Source organism: Hypomesus transpacificus, chromosome 3 (genome assembly GCF_021917145.1).
Source record: "Hypomesus transpacificus isolate Combined female chromosome 3, fHypTra1, whole genome shotgun sequence".
Taxonomy (NCBI): domain Eukaryota; kingdom Metazoa; phylum Chordata; class Actinopteri; order Osmeriformes; family Osmeridae; genus Hypomesus; species Hypomesus transpacificus.
Window position 1 is genome coordinate 2,399,209 of NC_061062.1, and position 18,243 is coordinate 2,417,451.

The 18,243-nt window shown below is 50.7% G+C and overlaps 2 protein-coding genes across 3 annotated transcripts in view; one reads left to right on the forward strand and one right to left on the reverse strand.

Moving 5' to 3' along the window:
- The window catches only part of itpk1b (inositol-tetrakisphosphate 1-kinase b), a 29,637-nt gene extending 19,150 nt beyond the window's left edge, over positions 1-10,487 (forward strand). Inside the window, exons 6-11 of the mRNA XM_047049432.1 lie at positions 4,951-5,049; positions 5,481-5,521; positions 5,957-6,122; positions 7,431-7,498; positions 7,771-7,933; positions 8,410-10,487. Coding sequence (XP_046905388.1) covers positions 4,951-5,049; positions 5,481-5,521; positions 5,957-6,122; positions 7,431-7,498; positions 7,771-7,933; positions 8,410-8,702 — 830 coding nt within the window. The 3' untranslated portion in view covers positions 8,703-10,487. The remainder of the gene's footprint in view (positions 1-4,950; positions 5,050-5,480; positions 5,522-5,956; positions 6,123-7,430; positions 7,499-7,770; positions 7,934-8,409) is intronic.
- Positions 10,305-18,232, reverse strand: plk4 (polo-like kinase 4 (Drosophila)). 2 transcript variants are annotated; one of them, XM_047047959.1, is made up of 15 exons: positions 18,040-18,232; positions 17,202-17,297; positions 16,574-16,669; positions 16,281-16,395; positions 15,178-16,147; positions 15,003-15,094; positions 14,570-14,910; positions 14,356-14,460; positions 14,137-14,239; positions 13,819-13,968; positions 13,193-13,421; positions 12,280-12,382; positions 12,032-12,175; positions 11,763-11,869; positions 10,305-11,637 (listed from the first exon to the last, which is right to left on the reverse strand). In XM_047047959.1, exons 1-15 carry the CDS (start codon positions 18,067-18,069, stop codon positions 11,493-11,495), a joined length of 2,826 nt encoding a protein of 941 aa, XP_046903915.1. In that variant the 5' UTR covers positions 18,070-18,232; the 3' UTR covers positions 10,305-11,492. The 2 variants fall into 2 exon arrangements, with proteins under 2 accessions (XP_046903915.1, XP_046903918.1); XM_047047962.1 differs by having other exon boundaries at positions 16,574-16,881.
- Positions 18,233-18,243: the final 11 nt, after the last annotated feature.

Below are 18,243 nucleotides of genomic sequence, written 5' to 3' on the forward strand. Positions count from 1 at the left end.
GGCTATAGAAGACCAGACTAGACAAGAGCAGACTAGAGGAGACCAGACTAGAGGATACCAGACCAGACTAGAGGAGACCAGACTAGAGGAGACCAGACCAGACTAGACCATAGCAGACTAGAGGAGACTAGACCAGACTAGAGGAGACCAGACTAGAGGAGACCAGACTAGAGGAGACCAGACTAGAGGAGACCAGACCAGACTAGACCATAGCAGACTAGAGGAGACTAGACCAGACTAGAGGAGACCAGACTAGAGGAAACCAGACTAGAGGAGACTAGACTAGAGGAGACCAGACTAGAGGAGACCAGACTAGAGGAGACCAGACTAGAGGAGACCAGACTAGAGGAGACCAGACTAGACTAAACCAGACCAGACTAGACCATAGCAGACTAGAGGAGACTAGACCAGACTAGACCAGACCAGACTAGAGGAGACCAGACTAAACCAGAGCAGACTAGAGGAACCAGACCAGACTAGACTAGACTAGACTAGACCAGACTAGACCAGACCAGACTAGACCAGACTAGAGGAGACCAGAGCAGACTAGAGGAGACCAGTGCGTCATGGCAGGTTGTGTAATAACGAGCCTCGCTCTTGTTGTCCGAGGAATGGAGCGCTCTGAAGGATGAAGTGCTGTCAGAACAGGGTTCCTAAAATACAACTTGCAAAGTGATGCTCCCTGGACGTGAGGATAGTTCTGCAGTAAAGGGAACTGTGTTGTGTCACATGACACGTGTCACATGACACATGACACGAGCTCCAGCAGCAGTGTGTTCGCCCGTGTGAGGGATCGCTCGTCACTTGGGATTAGAAAAGGGACTTTCGAAAAAGGATGTGATGCTTTTGGTTCTAGATTTCTGATACGAATCGCTTTCTGTTGCTTTACATAAACAAGAGGTTCCTATTAGTTCAGGTACCTTGTGTGTTCTCACCCGCACAGCGTCTGGTTCACACAGTAAAGTGTGAACCCTCATCATCCCAGATCACATCTCCATCGGGGGGGTCTGAAATAAGCTTCAAGCCAGGAGGAGGCTGGAGGCCAGGAGAGGGAGGGAGGCCAAAAGGAAGGAGGCTAGGAGGAGGGGCAGGGGAGTCCAAGGCCCTGGTCTCTCTGACTCAGTCACTTCCTCATCCTTATCAGGAGACCATGGAAACCCACTGCAGCCCTGGCTGTCAAGGCAACCCTGGACCACAGGCTGCACATAGCCTGCCATGGCCAGGGGCTCAGAGTGGCTCAGAATAGCTCTCAATAGGAGGAAACACTATGTGTGTTTGTTTTGGATAAACCAACCTCACTTGACCCCGTTCAACCATCTCCAGGGAGGTTCTTGATGTTGAAGCTGTGGAAGGGCTCTATGACAGGCTGCTGTCTATCTGAGACACATCTGAACTCTCCAGCTCTGTCCAACTGAGCTTCCTGCTTCCAGTCTGGCCCGGAGCAGGAGAGCTGTTTACACAAGTGGAAAGGGTGGACTGGTCTCTGTTTATAAGTTACCCGGAGATGTTCCACTGTGTTTTTGTAGACGGCAACCGTCGTCAAGCTCTGTAAAGCAGTATCCCTTTACACTTCAGAAGGGCATGGGCTCTCTTAAATAAAGAGAGAGATTTTGTGCAGTCAAACTGAAACAGTATATGTCAGGAGACAATGTTGAGGGTTTCATTGCGGGTTTAACGAGTGTTTGGGACTCCACTCTCCCATAAATCCTAAAATTCAAGCCGGACAGAACAGAGCAAGGACGGTGTATGTGTGTGTGTGAGACTAACAAAACTATAACAGTGTGACTTACTGTTGCTAGTGATCAATATTGGAGTGAAAAAGCGTCCAGGGAACTGCTCGATACACTACAGCACATCCCTCAGCCAGGCCTAGGGCAGCCAGCATCACCCAGAGAGAAGACGATCGATCGGCTCTCTAACGTGATAACGTTCAGTTCTCCGCCCGGGTGGACCTGCTGTCTGAACACTGGAAACAGGAAACGACACGACTCCACGTCGACAGATTAGTCTTTGTGAGAAGCCAGACCTAATTCTTGTTTTGAATTCATCATTTATCCTTATAATTGAGCCGTAAGCCTCTTAGTGGAGGATGTTTAGAGTGATAGGTCGACGTGATCAGAGTGCCTTGTTCACAGCTGAATGTGGAGGATTGAAAACATGTCTGGGCTGGCAGTAAGGGGGAGAAGCTTAGGGGTGTACGACTGCCCTGGAGAGGAGAGTTTAGCCGGTTGCTTGTTCTAGAACAGCCTTTCTCAACCCTGGCCCTCAGGGACCCCCTGCCCTGCATGTTCTAGATGTTTCCCTGCTCCAGCACACCTGATTCAGTTGAATGACTCGTTACCATGCCTCTGCTGAGTGGCTGGTTCTAGAATCATGTGGGTTTAGGTGCCCTGTAGGCTTGTAAAAAAGGGCTGTACAAATACAATTTCATTGGATGAGCTTGTTCTAGATCTGTGTGTGATACTTGAAGAGCGATCCTGTGTGTTGTGAGTTTCCCTGCTGACTGTGTGTCCCTGTGATGCCTGTCTGCCTCCAGAGTGAGACTGCAGCGTCAGGACTCCCCTCCTACAGGGGGCTGTGAACCCACGGCCCGGCTTCTGCAAACACCACCAGTCTTGTCGAGAGCTTTTTTTTTATGGTGGTGGAGCTGCTGGCTCCTCCCCCTGGCATCCCTCTCCGTCCCAGCAGCTCCGGGGGGCGAGGCTGGGTGCGAGGCCGGGGGCGAGGCCGGGGGCTGTAAACGCCCGGTCAGAACGCCCGCTCTGCTGTCATTAGACGGCGTCTGCTGAGACTGAGAGCAGCCAGTGTTTATACAGAGGGGGAGATTGATCCCCAGGTTTGGAAGCCAAGAAGCCAGGGCCAAGCTGGACCCAGGGAAAACGCTCCACACACACACACCCCTCTCTTTCTCCGGACCCTTACTGTCAACTATCAACCTGGGCCATTTAGTAGAGAGATCAAAGTCCCATCAGGACAACATGACTTGAGGGGTTAGTTTGTCTGTCCTTTAAACCGTGAGCCGCCTGTGCCCCTGGACCATGTGCAGTCTGAGGAGCAGGTCGGGCCGTGATGGGTGGATCCTGCTGGCTTCTCACCTCCCCTTCCTCGCTCCCTGCCCGCTGTGTCAACACTGAGAACCGCACCACTGACACACACCCAAACAGAAGCTCGCCGCTTCTCTAGTCCTGTTTTATAATCCGCCTTTTCACCGCCGTCAAACGAAGAGTAATGGAATCAGCTGCTTAAGTTGGTTTGGCTGCCGCTGATTCATGGCTTCTGTTTAGTAAGAAGTGTTTTAGTTTGGTTGGGGGGCTGTCCTGTCCTGTCCTTGTCTTCTCTGCTGGCTGGGGTCTAACTGTGGATCTGAAGGCTGTTATTGGCTGAGCAGCGAGACAGTCCAAACAGGAAGCTTTCTTTCTGAGCCCTGGGGACCCGTGCAGGCTTCAACCAATCACGTCTCGTGAGTCAGCTGCTCGTGGCTTGGGCTTTCACCCCCACTCCTCCATGCCTCCTCCCCGGTCTGGAGGAGAGCTAGTCATCTGCAGGGTGGAGGTGGTCTGGGTGGAGCAACATCGGGGTTGTCCATGACCCAGAGTGACTCCGGAGCCTCACTAGGCCTGGAGCCTGTCGCTGGACTTGGGCTGCTCTCTGGGAGCCGGCTAAACAAGCCCATGTCTCTGTTGTGGTTTTAGCCAAGGTTTTTTGTTGTTGTCCTGAGCTTTTTGTTCGAGCTTTGGCTCTGATTTCCTGTGGTGATATCTGTCTTATCTCAGCCTCAGAGAGCCAGAGGGTTCCAGAGTCCCGAGTATGAGTCCACCCTGGTCTGGAGGACACACAAGGTGTCTGAGCGGGGGGGGGGTCGTCTCTGCAGGATGGTAGGCTGCCACTTCCTCAGGTGGCACACAGACGGACCAGACAGGATATACACAGGATATGACATCACACTTGCTAAACGAAGCAGATAAGACAGGTGGGAATGAATGTGGGAATGAATGTGTGACGTGTGTGTGTGACGTGTGTGTGATGTGGGGGTTTGTGTCATGTCCGACTGCCGTGTCAGTTAATGGTGTTTGTACTGTCAGATGAGGTCAGATGGCTGAGCGGTTAAGGAATGGGGCAACCAATCGGAAAGTTGCCGGTTCGATTCCCTGGCCGTGCGTAATTACGTTGTGTCCTTGGTTGGGCAAGGCACTTCACCCTACTTGCCTCGTGGGGGAATGTCCCTGTACTTACTGTAAGTCGCTCTGGATAAGAGTTAAATGACTCAATGACTCAATGTAAATGTTGTGTGGATCCTTTGAGTGTGTAGGTGTAGGAAGCCTTTGTTGTGTTTCTGAGGTGTTTCTGAGGTGTTTCTGAGGTGTTGCTGGCTGCGTGCGTCCCTGTCTAGTCATGTTTCCTTGTGTACGGTTGAGGCAGAGGGGACCTGTTTGGCAGCTTCCTGGTTGGTTTGTTTGTCCGTTAGCCTGCCCCCCGGGGTAACAGACAAGCACCCTCCCTGTCTCCTTGACGGTGTGTGTGCGCTGCATGTGTTTGTGTGTGGATGCGTGCGTGTGTGTGTGATTCTGTGTGTGTGCACAGATCAGTGGATCAGATGACCTAACGCCTTCGTCAGTAGGTCACGTTGAGATGTTGATTGTAGATCTTATTTGAAGTCGACCTGCCCCTCCTGCTTGCTTCTCGCCCCAGAGCACCGTCTGAACCCAGAATACCTCCTACATCCCTGTCAACTGGATCTGAACTCTCTATTCTCCTCCTCCTCTCTCTTCTCCTCTCTTCTCCTTCCCTCTCTTCTCTTCTCTTCCCCTCCTTTCTCTGCTCCTCTCTCTCCATCCTCTCCTCCTCTCTTCCCCTCCCTCCTCTCCTCTTCTCCTCCTCTCTTCCCCTCCCTCCTCTCCTCCTCTCTTCCCCTCCCTCCTTCTCCTCCCCCCTCCTTTCTGTCTCCCACAGATGACAGGATCTGCTCTCCTCCCTTCATGGTTCTGAACACAGACTGTGGTCCAGATACTCTGCAGCAGATTCAGAAGCATGGACTAACATTCCCCTTCAGTAAGTCTGCGACAGGAAGAGGAACTGAGTTGGTACATATGATTGCAAATTGCACTTCCTTCCCCCTGCCAAGTCTTGGCTCAATGTTGGCTCTTAGTTAGCGGTTAGTGGTTACTGATGAACACACCGGAACACTGTACTAAATGAGCTTTTATCTGTTTCAGATCATCTGAAGTTTAGACAAGGAAGTCGTTATATATCTTAATATCTTAATAGTCTATAACTAGTATAACTCTAAACCTAGACATTTCAATATTTCAATATATATAATATTTCAATACCGTATGTCACAGAGAGTCCATGCATGACATTGTACATCTGCTGTAAAACATCAACCATTTGGCACTAGTTATTCTGCTGTCAGATACCTGCTTCATTGCCGGGGTCTAGTGCACAAACTCAACCTATTTTTCTTCTTCTCTCTTTCTCAGTTTGCAAAACACGTGTAGCACACGGAACTAACTCCCACGAGGTAAGACGACTACAGGTCAGGGGTCAGGGGTCGACCACACCCCCAGCCCTCCTCACTTCTGTCAACCAATCACAATGTCACACATGACCGGGCTCACCATTCAGTGGTGACCTTCCAGCTAGTCCCGCCCTCTGCCACCGGTCAAACACATCACATTTGATCTGAGAAATGTATTGAAACCAGAATAAGATTTATACAAGAACAAATATTTCACATAATTTGTTTCCGTATCGACGGAAAACACTCATATTCCAGCACACACAACACATAGCCCTCATTTCTACCTGTTACAGTATATTATAAATAAAATATATTATAAAATATAGAAATGATATATCATATGAATAAGATAGATATTCAAGGCATGAAGGGCTGTGTATATGGAGTAGGGAAGGTGCCGTTCAGAGCGCGTGGTGAAGCGTGCTCTCCCCCCAGATGGCCATCATCTTCAGTGAGGACGACCTGAAGGACGTGCAGCCTCCCTGCGTGGTCCAGAGCTTCATCAACCACAACGCCGTCCTCTACAAGGTGTTTGTGGTCGGGGAGTCCTACAGCGTGGTGGAGAGGCCCTCTCTCAAGAACTTCCCTGCTGGGCCTGCAGGTGAGCAGGGGGGGGGGGGGGGGGGGGGGGGGGGGAGTGGAGATCTGTTCTGTTATTTACTCATGTCATTATTTTTTAAAGACAACCATGAAGATTGTCTTATTTAGACTGGTCGGTCAACTTCCACAACTCCTATGATTTATCATATCCTATGATATAGGAGTTGGGCCTCAGAAAGAGGACATGTTCTTGTGTACTGTCTGCCTGGTGAAGACTTCCCATGGCTGTCACCTCGTTTGTGGACAAAGTAACCAGTATTTTGTTCCGTATCAAATGAAATAAACAGCTGTTTTATTTGCATGGACTACAGTTAAAGCCCTCATGCAAATGGGGTTCAACTACAGTTGTCTGCTTTGCCTTATGCAAACAGGCTGATCCAGACCGTGTCTCTTTCAGACACATGTACAGACCACAGGAGGGCTGCCACGCTTGTCCAGACAGGGGGGGGGGGGGGGGGGGGGGGGGGGGGGGGGATGGAGGGGGAGGGTGAGAGGGAGGGAGAGAGATAGGGAGTTTTAGCACCTCAGCATTGTGAAAGAGGTGCTGGTGTTAGGGTCAGACCTGGCCACACACTCTCTCCCCCTCTCTCTCTCTCTCTCTCTCTCCCCCTCCCTCCCTCCCTCTCAGCTCCACACAGAGGTGAAATGTGCCCACTGATCAGTTCAGCATTCCTGGGAAGGCAGTGAAGGTGTGTGTTTGTTCACAGTGTGCAGCTCTGTCTAGCTGCCCACGCCATACCTGGAGCAGGATAGAACACTCGCCCATCTCTCTCTCTCTCTCCTCGCCCATCCCTCTCTCCCCCTCCCCCCCCACAGTCTCATTCTGCAGCTCTGTCTCTTTAGCTTAATGGTTACTAATGGAGGCCTGGTAGAGAGACCAGTCAAAAAAGCAGACAATCAATGAGTCTCTTTGCATTGGCTGGGCAGCAATCAATCAGGGGCTTTTCACCAGAGGAAAGTTCCCGTCTGAGTCACAGACCATGTAAATATGAGCTGCTGCCTGCCTGTTTGTTCAGCAGTCATGTGAGGAGAGGCAGAGCCTCCGTAGCAAACGACTTCCCTCAGAGGCTGTGGTGGTTTGTGTGTCTCTCACTCGGGCTTTCACCTCTGTGACCACTCTGCGTCACGCAGGAACTCCTTCCCCCCCCCCCCTCCCCTCACCCCCGGTGGACTGGCCTCGCTCCGGTCTCCCGCCCCCTGCTGGCAGGACGGAGAGGTGCACGTTGGCAGGAGCAGAGCGCTTTTGGAAAGCGTAGAGAAGCCGTGCCTCAGAACAGCATGGCTGACTGTGTTCGTGTTTTGTCCCCAGACAGGAAAGCTATATTCTTCAACAGCCACAACGTGTCCAAACCAGAGTCATCCTGTGACCTGACGTCTGTAAGTACACCCTCCTCCTCAGAGCCCTTCTGTGTGCTCGTCTAGTGTTTACAGTCTCACCCACCGTTTCTCCCAGTACCAAGAGGAGGGCGTAGCTCAGTGGTTAGAGCCCTTGACTCCAGATCAAGTGACCCCAGGTTCGAATCACCCAGTGTGCTTGACGTAGATGTGGATAAAAGCGCCCGCTAAAAGAATGTTCTTTTAATGATTCTTCTTGTTGTTGTTGTTATTATTACACTCGTCCGTGTGTGTGTGTGTGCCCGTCACCCCAGAGAGACAATGTAGAGGGCGTGTCCCAGCCTCCTAGCGATGACGTCATCAGGGAGGTGTCCCGCTCCCTGCGCCAGGCGCTCGGCGTGTCCTTGTTCGGTATCGACGTCATCATCAACAACCAGACGGGTCAGCACGCCGTCATCGACATCAACGCATTCCCAGGTAGGCTGTCCGTCTCCATGGGGACGGGGACGGGGACGGGGGGGGGGTGACAGACCAGCGGGAGATATGAGCCCTCACTAACACGCTGGGCAGCGTTATTCGGTCGGGGGGGGGGGGGGGGGGGGGGGGGGGTTTGGAGGTTGGCGTGTTTCTTCTTCACAGCCGTGAGAGTCGAGCTCTCAGAAATCGAGAGTAGGGAGCATCTCGATGGATTGGGGCCGTCGCCATGGTAACGGGTTGCGACGTGCCCCCCCCCCCTCCCTCCCGACAGTTGGGAGTGTGAGACAAAAGGCTGTGAGCTCATTCTGTTTCCTCTCTTCGTTCTCCCTCGAGAGCCGGATCTGAAAACAGCCCAGCCAGACCCCTGGAGCCGCTCGCACAGTGACGTCACTCAGCCCGGGGGAGTAAGGGTTTCTCTTGAAGGGAGATGTACCACAGCAAGCTTGATCCCTGTCCCTGTCCTGTGCTGCGTCTAGGTTATGAGGGCGTCTCCGAGTTCTTCAACGACCTCCTGACCCACATCACCACCGTCCTCCAGGCCCACGCCCCAGACGGCCCCTCGGCCCCCACACAGGCCCCCAGCCCGGCGCCCGCTCCCCCAGCCTGCTGCAGCGTGCTGGGCAAGGAGGCTGGCGGCAGCCCCTGGATCGTGGAGGGGGACGGAGGCCTGAAGGGGCCTCGCCAGAGACTGGGCTGCAACTCAGCCATGTCCCCCAACTTCCAGCAGCACTGCGTCTCCACGATAGCCACCAAAGCTTCCTCCCAGTGACTGCCCTGTTCAGCCCCCTCCACGTTCTGTCCCCACACCAAAACAGATGACATCGGTGACAATATTAATGAATAATAGTCATAATAATTATGATATTAATGAATTATAATATATCTGTAATCAAAAAAACAACTTTCCTATGTAGATATTGATGATGATGGTGATTGGGTGTTGGATCATTTTATTTTCTCTCTGCCTTTTTTTGTACTTTTCGGTTTAGTTTTAATAAGACTTACAGTACTGTCATGTGAACTTCTGGGAACTCTGCTTAATTGCTGATTTTGTTTGTGTGTGAAATCGGAACAAGGCTAAGAGGTCCACAGGAGGAGGGAGGAGAGAAGACCCCAGGAAACTGGCTGCTTCACTTCCCTGTACCACACACGTGTACACACACATAGAAACACACATACATACACACACGGACACACACATACGGACCCACACACACACACATTCTCACAACCTTGCCCAACAACCACAGGTGTGTGTGCATTGTAATATATCCCTCTGGGCTCAATCTGAAACAGAGAGGATCTGCATCTGGCATGTGGGTGATGGCTGCTCTCACGCAGGAGCAAATGAGCTTATAAAGTTGTCAAGATGACTAGAACTCATGGTTATGTTGGATAAGATGACATGTCATCACTGTTTACTTTCCTGTGTGCCATCTAAGTAACAAGACTGTGTGTGTGCAGGGCTGGTGCAGGTCTGGTCCGGGTCTGGGCCAAACTGAAGACTCACGGCTACGCACGAACCGTCCTCTTACGTTTTATAGTCTAGAGATGTGTACCTCCATGATCTTGAGACCAAGTTCTGTTGACTTGAAGTGATGTTTCTGGGCTTGTGAAGGGTTGGGAGGTGTTAGGGGGGGCATGCTGCAGTTTCCAATAGGCACAGCAGCATCAGATTCCATTTCTCATCTGTTATCAAATAAGAATTTTCAGTATTCCAATGCTTAAAGGAAGTAAAGAAATGACAAAACAACGTCCTGTGCCGTACAAGAAGTGAACGGACAGGTTTCATTAGGTTTAGATTAGAAAACATTCTACAAAGAAATGTAGATTGCCATTGTCCATAGAGCAATACCTTGTGTTAAAGTACGCTTCTCAAACACACAACTGTTCTATACCATTGATGACTACACCCTGCTTGGGGAACAACCGTCTCTTGATCTCTCTGTCGAATCAAAACTGGGCCTTTATAAATACAGTGTGGTTAATTAATATTGTTAAAAAATGATCTTTTTCCACTACAAGTATTTGTATAGTCGACGTAATCAACATAAATAATTATTTTTGTTACCATGAAATGAGATTCGGTTGTTTTGTTCAGTCTCATGAACATTCCAGTTGCAGTTAGACAGCTGGTACTAGTCGAGCCCTTAACTGCTAATCTTCTAACTGGTTAACAGCAGAAATTCAACAAGCTGTAAACATCTTACTCTCCTGCTGTCATTGTGTGCTTCGAGGTATCACAGATTTAGAATTAGAGGTGGGAAAATCCTAATTCTTGTTCCCAATGTTCACTGTGAGATATCCTTTTTTACTTCTATTTTGTTAATGTCTTCGTCCTTACGTCTACTAAGAGCAACAATTTATTTTATTGAGATTTTATGGGAAAAGTGATTTTTTATATAAACAGCGAGTGATTATTTGAACAAACGGTGGATTTATGTCGGGGAAAGAGTGAATTGGAGAGTCCGGTTGAATGGGTAAACATCTACAGAACTGTTACAGGACGGAGTAGCCTTTGTGTGCCTAGATGTACACAGGACAAGGTTTAGAGCTGCATGTCGGGTGGTATTCGCAGTCCTGTGTCTTCTCTCTTCTCCCAGAGGGGTCAGGCTAGCTTTATCGTCGGCCGCACCGGCCCGCCAGAAGTGGTCTGAAAGGTCTCCAGCGACCCGGAGGTTGTGCAAACAGGGTATCTATCTCACCTGCAGCCCTCTGGGACCTGAGAGTTGATCCTCAGGCCTGAGAGTCCATCCGCCCCCCTGCGGAGGCCCACAAGTCCTCCAGGCATCAGGGTGGATACCCATGGAGCTGCAGGGTCCATGCAGAGGATACTAACCAAGCCATGTCCAGTGTGTTGTGGAAATACCTACGTCTCTATACTCTTAACTATACTGTGTTCTGCATTGTGTTATTCATCGTGCTTCTAAACGGGAAATAAATGAGACCTTACCGGTCCTGTCTCCAGCCCAGACTGTCATTGTGCTCTGTGTTTCCAACTGAATTTTTACTTGGATGTGTTCATAGTATGTTTATGTATACAGTATATAATATACAAATATGCATACGTGCGTATATATATCGATGTTTTGTATCGGTTCTGTGATGAGAAATCAAATCCAGATTTTTGTGACTTTTTTATTAAATGGCTATACCAACTGGGCGTAATAAACAAAAAAGGTTGACTTGGTGAATAGAGCGACTCTTTAAACGTCACTGACTTGTTTCTGCCAGAAAGGTGTGTTGTGATTCTGAGGAGTGTTTGACTGAGACAATGACAAAGTTCAACTGAATGCTAACCAGGTCGCAGATGTTTATTGCTCAAGCGTTTATCCATCTGACATTTCATAGTGGTTACAATTAGAAAAACAAAATGTTAAACATTACAAAACACGTTTTTTTTTTTTTTAAACAAACAACATGGGCACATGTATAAAATATATATCTTTTCATAATTTTCATCTGTACAGGTAAAAAGGTTTATATTTACAAGCACACCTGAGCTACCCCAGTCATGCAGCGGTCTGCTCTGAGGCAGGCTGAGAAGAGATGACAGGTGTTATTTAGGTTTCTGTAAGCGCTGTGAAGCCGGATTGGCCGACAGCCCCATCTGTGAAGCCGGATTGGCTAACAGCTCCAGGATGGTGGAGAGACAATGCAGCTTCTCCTTCACGTGCTCTGGCAACCTCTCGTTCTCCTTGTACCTGAGGAACACAGGAAGCGTCTCAGGAAGTGGACAGCTGCTGTTTCTAAGACAGCAGGAAGATGGTGCAGCTGTGTTAACACATGCGTGGCTGTGAGGGTGGGGTCTCTCCTGCGGGCGTGGTACCTGGTGGTGCGCCCCTCAGGAGACGTGTAAGTGATGCAGGACACCCCAGCCTGCACCACCAGCTGCGAGCCATCGTTGAACTGCACCCACACCTCTCCACTGGTCAACTGCCAACGCAACACACACAGAACCACCCTCAGAAACAACCACCCTCAGAAACAACCACCCTCAGAAACATGACGACACAAACCGCCGGGATTCCTTTCGAATCGTAAACGTGTTGTATTACAGGTTAGAAAACCAGATTTTTAGATGTTTAAATTGTTTACCTGCGAGGCCCAGCCGATGTTTGGTACAAAAACAGACTTGACGACTTTCCCCGTGCTGGCTGTGTGTTCTGGTTTGACCAGTAGAGGGGAGCATTTTTTAGCCAGGCTGGCTGTGGTGAAATCAGAGCCATCGTATGAGATCATCTGGGGTTTGGAGGAACAAAACAACGTGTCACAAAAGGTCAGAGTTTTATTCTGATTATAAATTGAAATAATTCCGGTCTTCAGCGGACCCTTGGGAAACGTACCGAGGGAGTGATGTGGGGGGGTTGGGGGGGCGAGGCCACCTCAGGGGGGGTCGGCTGGGAGGACAGCGTTGTGGGGCTGGGAGTGTCTGGGTTGACCGGCCTCCTAGGACAGACAAACATGGACAGTTTGAGTCAACTGCAGCAGAACAGCATCACTTAACTCTGCTTCCTCCATCTTTACTGAGGGCAAATCACCCAGGGGAGAGCAGTATCACTAAACTCTGCTTCCTCCATCTTTACTGAGGGCAAATCACCCAGGGGAGAGCAGTATCACTAAACTCTGCTTCCTCCATCTTTACTGAGGGCAAATCACCCAGGAGAGAGCAGTATCACTAAACTCTGCTTCCTCCATCTTTACTGAGGGCAAATCACCCAGGAGAGAGCAGTATCACTAAACTCTGCTTCCTCCATCTTTACTGAGGGCAAATCACCCAGGAGAGAGCAGTATCACTAAACTCTGCTTCCTCCATCTTTACTGAGGGCAAATCACCCAGGGGAGAACAGTATCACTAAACTCTGCTTCCTCCATCTTTACTGAGGGCAAATCACCCAGGGGAGAGCAGTATCACTAAACTCTGCTTCCTCCATCTTTACCGAGGGCAAATCACCCAGGAGAGAGCAGTATCACTAAACTCTGCTTCCTCCATCTTTACCGAGGGCAAATCACCCAGGAGAGAGCAGTATCACTAAACTCTGCTTCCTCCATCTTTACCGAGGGCAAATCACCCAGGAGAGAGCAGTATCACTAAACTCTGCTTCCTCCATCTTTACCGAGGGCAAATCACCCAGGAGAGAGCAGTATCACTAAACTCTGCTTCCTCCATCTTTACCGAGGGCAAATCACCCAGGAGAGAGCAGTATCACTAAACTCTGCTTCCTCCATCTTTACTGAGGGCGTCTCTCAGGGCCTCACCTCCCGATGGTGATGGGGAAGAAGGGAGTGCTTCGAGCGCTGCGCTGCTCCTCTGCGGTGATGGCCGCCTCCAGAGCCAGGCAGAGGCTGTGGCCCTCCCGTGCCAGCTCCAGGTACAGCCTGGTCTCAGGGCTCAGCCCGCCCACACCCAGCTCCCCCTTCACCGTCAGGGACTTGCCGCTGCGCTCCACCACGCGCACCAGCTCAGACGTCTTGTGAGTCTTGGCTCCTGTGGAGAAACACAGAAGGATCTGTTGTTGACGGCACTGGGCACAGGAATATAGACTTGTATATATTGTTCTTTACTTTATTTTTTTGTGTTAGTCTGTTTGTTGTCATTTTCAAATAAACGTGAAAGTAACTGTTGAATTCAGATATTTTTGTAATGTATTTGTTATGAGTTTCCCCTGCCCCCCCTGCCCTCCCTGCCCCCCCTGCCCTCCCTGCCCCCCCTGCCCCCCCTGCCCCCCCTGCCCTCCCTGCCCCCCCTGCCCCCCCTGCCCTCCCTGCCCCCCCTGCCCTCCCTGCCCCCCCTGCCCCCCCTGCCCTCCCTGCCCCCCCTGCCCTCCCTGCCCTCCCTGCCCTCCCTCCCAAAACACCCAGAGGATGTGTAGCGCAGATCTCACCATCGTAGAAGCACACCTCCAGGTCGGCCGTGGGAGAGTTCTCCATCAGCATGCACTTGGCATACCTGGTGTACAGGGTCACCTTGGGGGTCTTAGTCTTCACCAGCTGGATGAACTTGGAGGCATACTGGTACTTCTTCCAGTACTTCTCTGGAGACGAGAAAGCACGAGACAGATCAGAGAATGGCCCGGCTGACTGGATGCGAGTCAGTCTGGGTGCGAGTCAGTCTGGGTGCGAGTCAGTCTGTGTGCGAGTCAGTCTGTGTAAGACTCAGTCTGTCTAAGAGTCAGATGCGATGCGTCCGTGTGCCAGCCTACCTGGGAGATCCTCGTAGCTGCAGATCAGGATGTCCTCCGGGGGAGCGGGCGGCCGGTCGAGCACGGGGAAACCCTTCCCATCGTTGGGCTGATAGATGGTCACCTGCGGGGGAAGGATTCAGGATGTCAACATTCGCTTGAGAGCTTTGTTGTTGTTGTTGTTTTTTTGGAGCGGTTGCTCAGCAACCCTGACGGACGTTCCGTTTCTGTGTGGCTCACCGTCAGACCGTCGCAGGAGATCCTGAGGACTTCCTTGACCCTCTCCTGGCTGCCTTGACCCTTCAGAAGCTCCATGCACACCTCTCCTGAATCCAGGATGCTCACCTACGACAACAAGGGGACAGACCTGACAAGCAGCTCTTTCACAGACCGCAGCAGCATGGTGGATAGGAGCCAGGGGTGTGACGAGCTAAGGTCAGACGCTCAGTCCTACCACGGCGTTCTTAGTCTTCTGCCTGATGGGTTTGAGTCTCCAGGCACACAGGGGAGACTGCACATTTCTCAAGGACTTCTTCTTGTCCTCGATGCTGGGAGTGCTCCTGGACAGCCCCCCCAGCTCCCCCCCAGGACCACTCTGAAGGTCTCCGCCGACCAGGTTCTCTCTGTAGGCGTCTGGCAGGGGAGCGCGGGGGTGGAGGTCCAGGCCAGGCCCAGGCCCTCGGCCTGCGGGGCGCTCACACCAGGAGTTGTGCACCCCCAGAGGCTCCCTGCCGCTGTGGAAGCTTCCGGAACTGCTGTGAGAACTGCCATCTGTGGGGGACCTCGTACACGACCCTGGGAAACGAGACGGGTTTTAGAGGCTTGTCTGACAACGGCCCCTATGCCATAAATACCTGGTCGTCTTCTCCTCTGCTTTGATGGCATACCTTCTTTACTGAACCAGTTAGGAAGCCCCTCCGAGTCCACCGCATGCAGACTTTGTTGACGCGCCATTTGTGCAGAGAACGAACACCCTGAGCTGAGAAACACAAACGCAGGTTCCGGTCAGTACTGAGTTGGTCTGAGAGACATGGGAGGGTAGAAGAAGCTGTGGTGACTTACTTGGATGTCTGCTTGACAGGGGGAGATGGTTGGGGTCTCCTATGCTGCTTGTAGCCAGAGGACTGGGGGAAAGCCAGCCTCCCTCCCCCTGGCAGAGTCTCCTCTGAGTGGCACCTCTCCAGCTCTGCCCGGGCCACGCCCTGGCCTAGGATGGGTGAGGAGCAGGAGCGTTCTGACGAGTGGGCCCTGCGTAGGTAGCGAGACTGGGGCTGGCTGCTCTCCAGCCCCTGGGTAACCGTGCTCCTGCCCGCCCTGGGGGCTCTGTGGCAGGGCTGCTGCCAGCTGTCCTCCCCTTCGAAGCAGGCGCTGCTGGGAGGGCGGGACATGGCCGGGAGGGGGGTCATGCGGTTGGGAAGGGCTGAGGCCACCACGTGCCCAGCCTTCCTCTGGAGGCGGTTGCTGCTGCCGGACGTGGAGGAGGTGCAGCCGGTGGAGATGGTGGCGATACCACTGTCCATGGAGCCTTCCTCCCCCAGGCTCAGCTCCTTGGTCCTGGCCAGCAGGCTGTGGGTCATGAAGGGGTGATCCAGCACGGTTGACAGGCTGGGCCGCTGGGCGGGGTCCCGCTGCAGCAACTGAGAGATCAGATTCTGGGCCCCAGGGGACAGGTGGCCGGGCATGTCATACTGGCCCAGGACCACCTTGTTCAGGGTGCGCTTGACCGTGTCAGTGTCGAACGGGGGCCGGCCCGTGAGGAAGGCGTAGAACATGCAGCCCAGGGACCAGACGTCAGACTCCAGGCCGTGGGCGCTGCGCGTGGCCACCTCCGGGGAGATGTAGTTGGGGGTGCCGCACATGGTGAAGTGCTTCTCGCTGGGGAGTTTCAGCTGGGTGGCCAGGCCAAAGTCTCCGATCTTGATGTTCAGGGTGCTGGTCAGCAGGAGGTTGGACAGGGTCAGGTCTCTGTGCATGATCCCGTGTGTGTGCAGGTACAGCATGCCTTTCACTACCTGATGCATGAAGTGCCTGGCTGTAACACGGTCAACGGGAAGTTACGCAAGGATGTCGATGGCCGACCAGGAAGTATCATCAACTTCATTATTTTGCGTGGCATGCAGTATAAGAAGAATACATGAAAAATGACAAATTCTTCATTGGCTTACCTTCGTCCTCTGAAAAGGGCACTGTCCTGTCTTTTAGAAAGCGGCTCATTTCTCCATTGTGACACATCTCCAACACCAAGTACACATAGTTGCTGTCTTCAAAGTAGTTGTAAAGCTACAGAGGAGAAGAATTGGAAAGTCTGAACAATTATACACACATAGTTCAGCTTCCTACTAATATGATAATAATAAAGATAATAATATGATCTATATTATAGTCAGTTTAGCTTCCTACTCCTTTGAAAGATCATTTGATCTGTATCATAACAAACAGGGAGGCGAAGCCCACTCACCTCCAGAATGGACGGATGCTTCAGTCGACACTGGATCTCCACCTCGTTAATCACGCGCTGCACCATGCCAGCTTTCTGCATGGCCTTCTTGTCAATCTGCACCGGTGGAAAAAGAAAAGAGATAATTACACCGTGTCCATATGTGCTTTCAGTCTTGTGGTGATTTGCCAATCTGTTCTCTACAGCTAGGAAGGAAGAGCCACACAGAGACACAAATGACTGCCAATTCTGGGGGGACCAGGAAAGCCCTAGGGAGACCAGGAAAGCCCTAGGGAGACCAGGAAAGCCCTAGGGAGACCAGGAAAGCCCTGGGGAGGGAAAAAGCACCTGCTCAGCTGGGGGAGGCACACCGAGAAACAATGTATGTTCACCTTTATTGTCTTTTAGATAACATTAAGTTCCCAGATAATAATAACTTATTTCAGCTTTGTCATCTGAATAATACTGTTGATGATTCCTGCTGCGTGAAGCTTTAAAATGGAAAGCTTTGATATTATTCCCAACTTGGACTCAAGATCATCATGTACAATTGTAACCCATTTCCTTTCCATGTAAACGGAGACAATATTATACACCCAAAATAATGCATAATGAGATTGACAGGATATACAAAGACAGAATTTCTTACCATTTTGATGGCCACCTCCAGACCAGTATTAACAGATTTTGCCCGGTAAACACATGCAAAAGAGCCCTTTCCAAGAAGGGTGAGAACTTTGAAATCCTAAAAATGAAAGAAATAACCATCAATCTTAGAAAACAATACATCTCCCAAAACAGGTCTACCGTAAAACCAAAACAGTTTCTAGACTTGTTTAACGAGGGTAAAATGTTAGATACCTCAATCCGATGCTCATCTGCTGAGGGTGACATTCTCGTTTCATTTTTATCTTTACATTTACTTGTGAGATTATTAAAAAAATATTTAACAACTTTGTCAAACATTTTCCCTGATGGAAGTGTCATGTTGCTTGCAGTAGCTAGCCTACTACACTGTGAATGATGAGACTGCTTGGTGAGGTCTTTTGTGTGTAGTTAAGGTACAATCTGGCTTGCCACACAATAACTGCCAAACAAGCCATCTACATCTGACGCTGACACACGGTAACCAAGACCTTTAATTATCCCGGTCCTCCTCCCGCTAACGATGTCTGTTCCCAAGCAACAAATAACCGATGCAACATCTCGAGTCTCAGGGGAAGAGAGTGACCGCGGAACGCGCTTACTGCTCAGCAGGAATCAAAACATGGTTAACAAGCTTGCGACTACATCGTATTAATAGTTATTAATAGATGCAAAGAATTGAAAGCTTATATTGCAACATGGCAAAACTCGCAATAGCTTTTGGGAAAAAACTTAGATATCAGTACCTGCTGGTTAACGCGAAGGAAATCTAGTAAATAAGATAGCTACAGTAGTTAGCCACATTAGCTATTGTGTTAGCTTGCTTCCCATACCCAACTCACCTCAATTTTATCGCCAATTGAAACACTCATCTTGTTCTTTATTTGTCCACAATATACATAAAAAATTGGTTAATATATATCACTTAGTTCCATGTATGCGCAGTCGAGAATAACTTTACATAAAACAAATGAAAGTTTTTCTTTCGTTCCCCTCCAAAACTTTGACATTTCTTCCATTTTGAAAATATCCGCCCGTTACCCTCG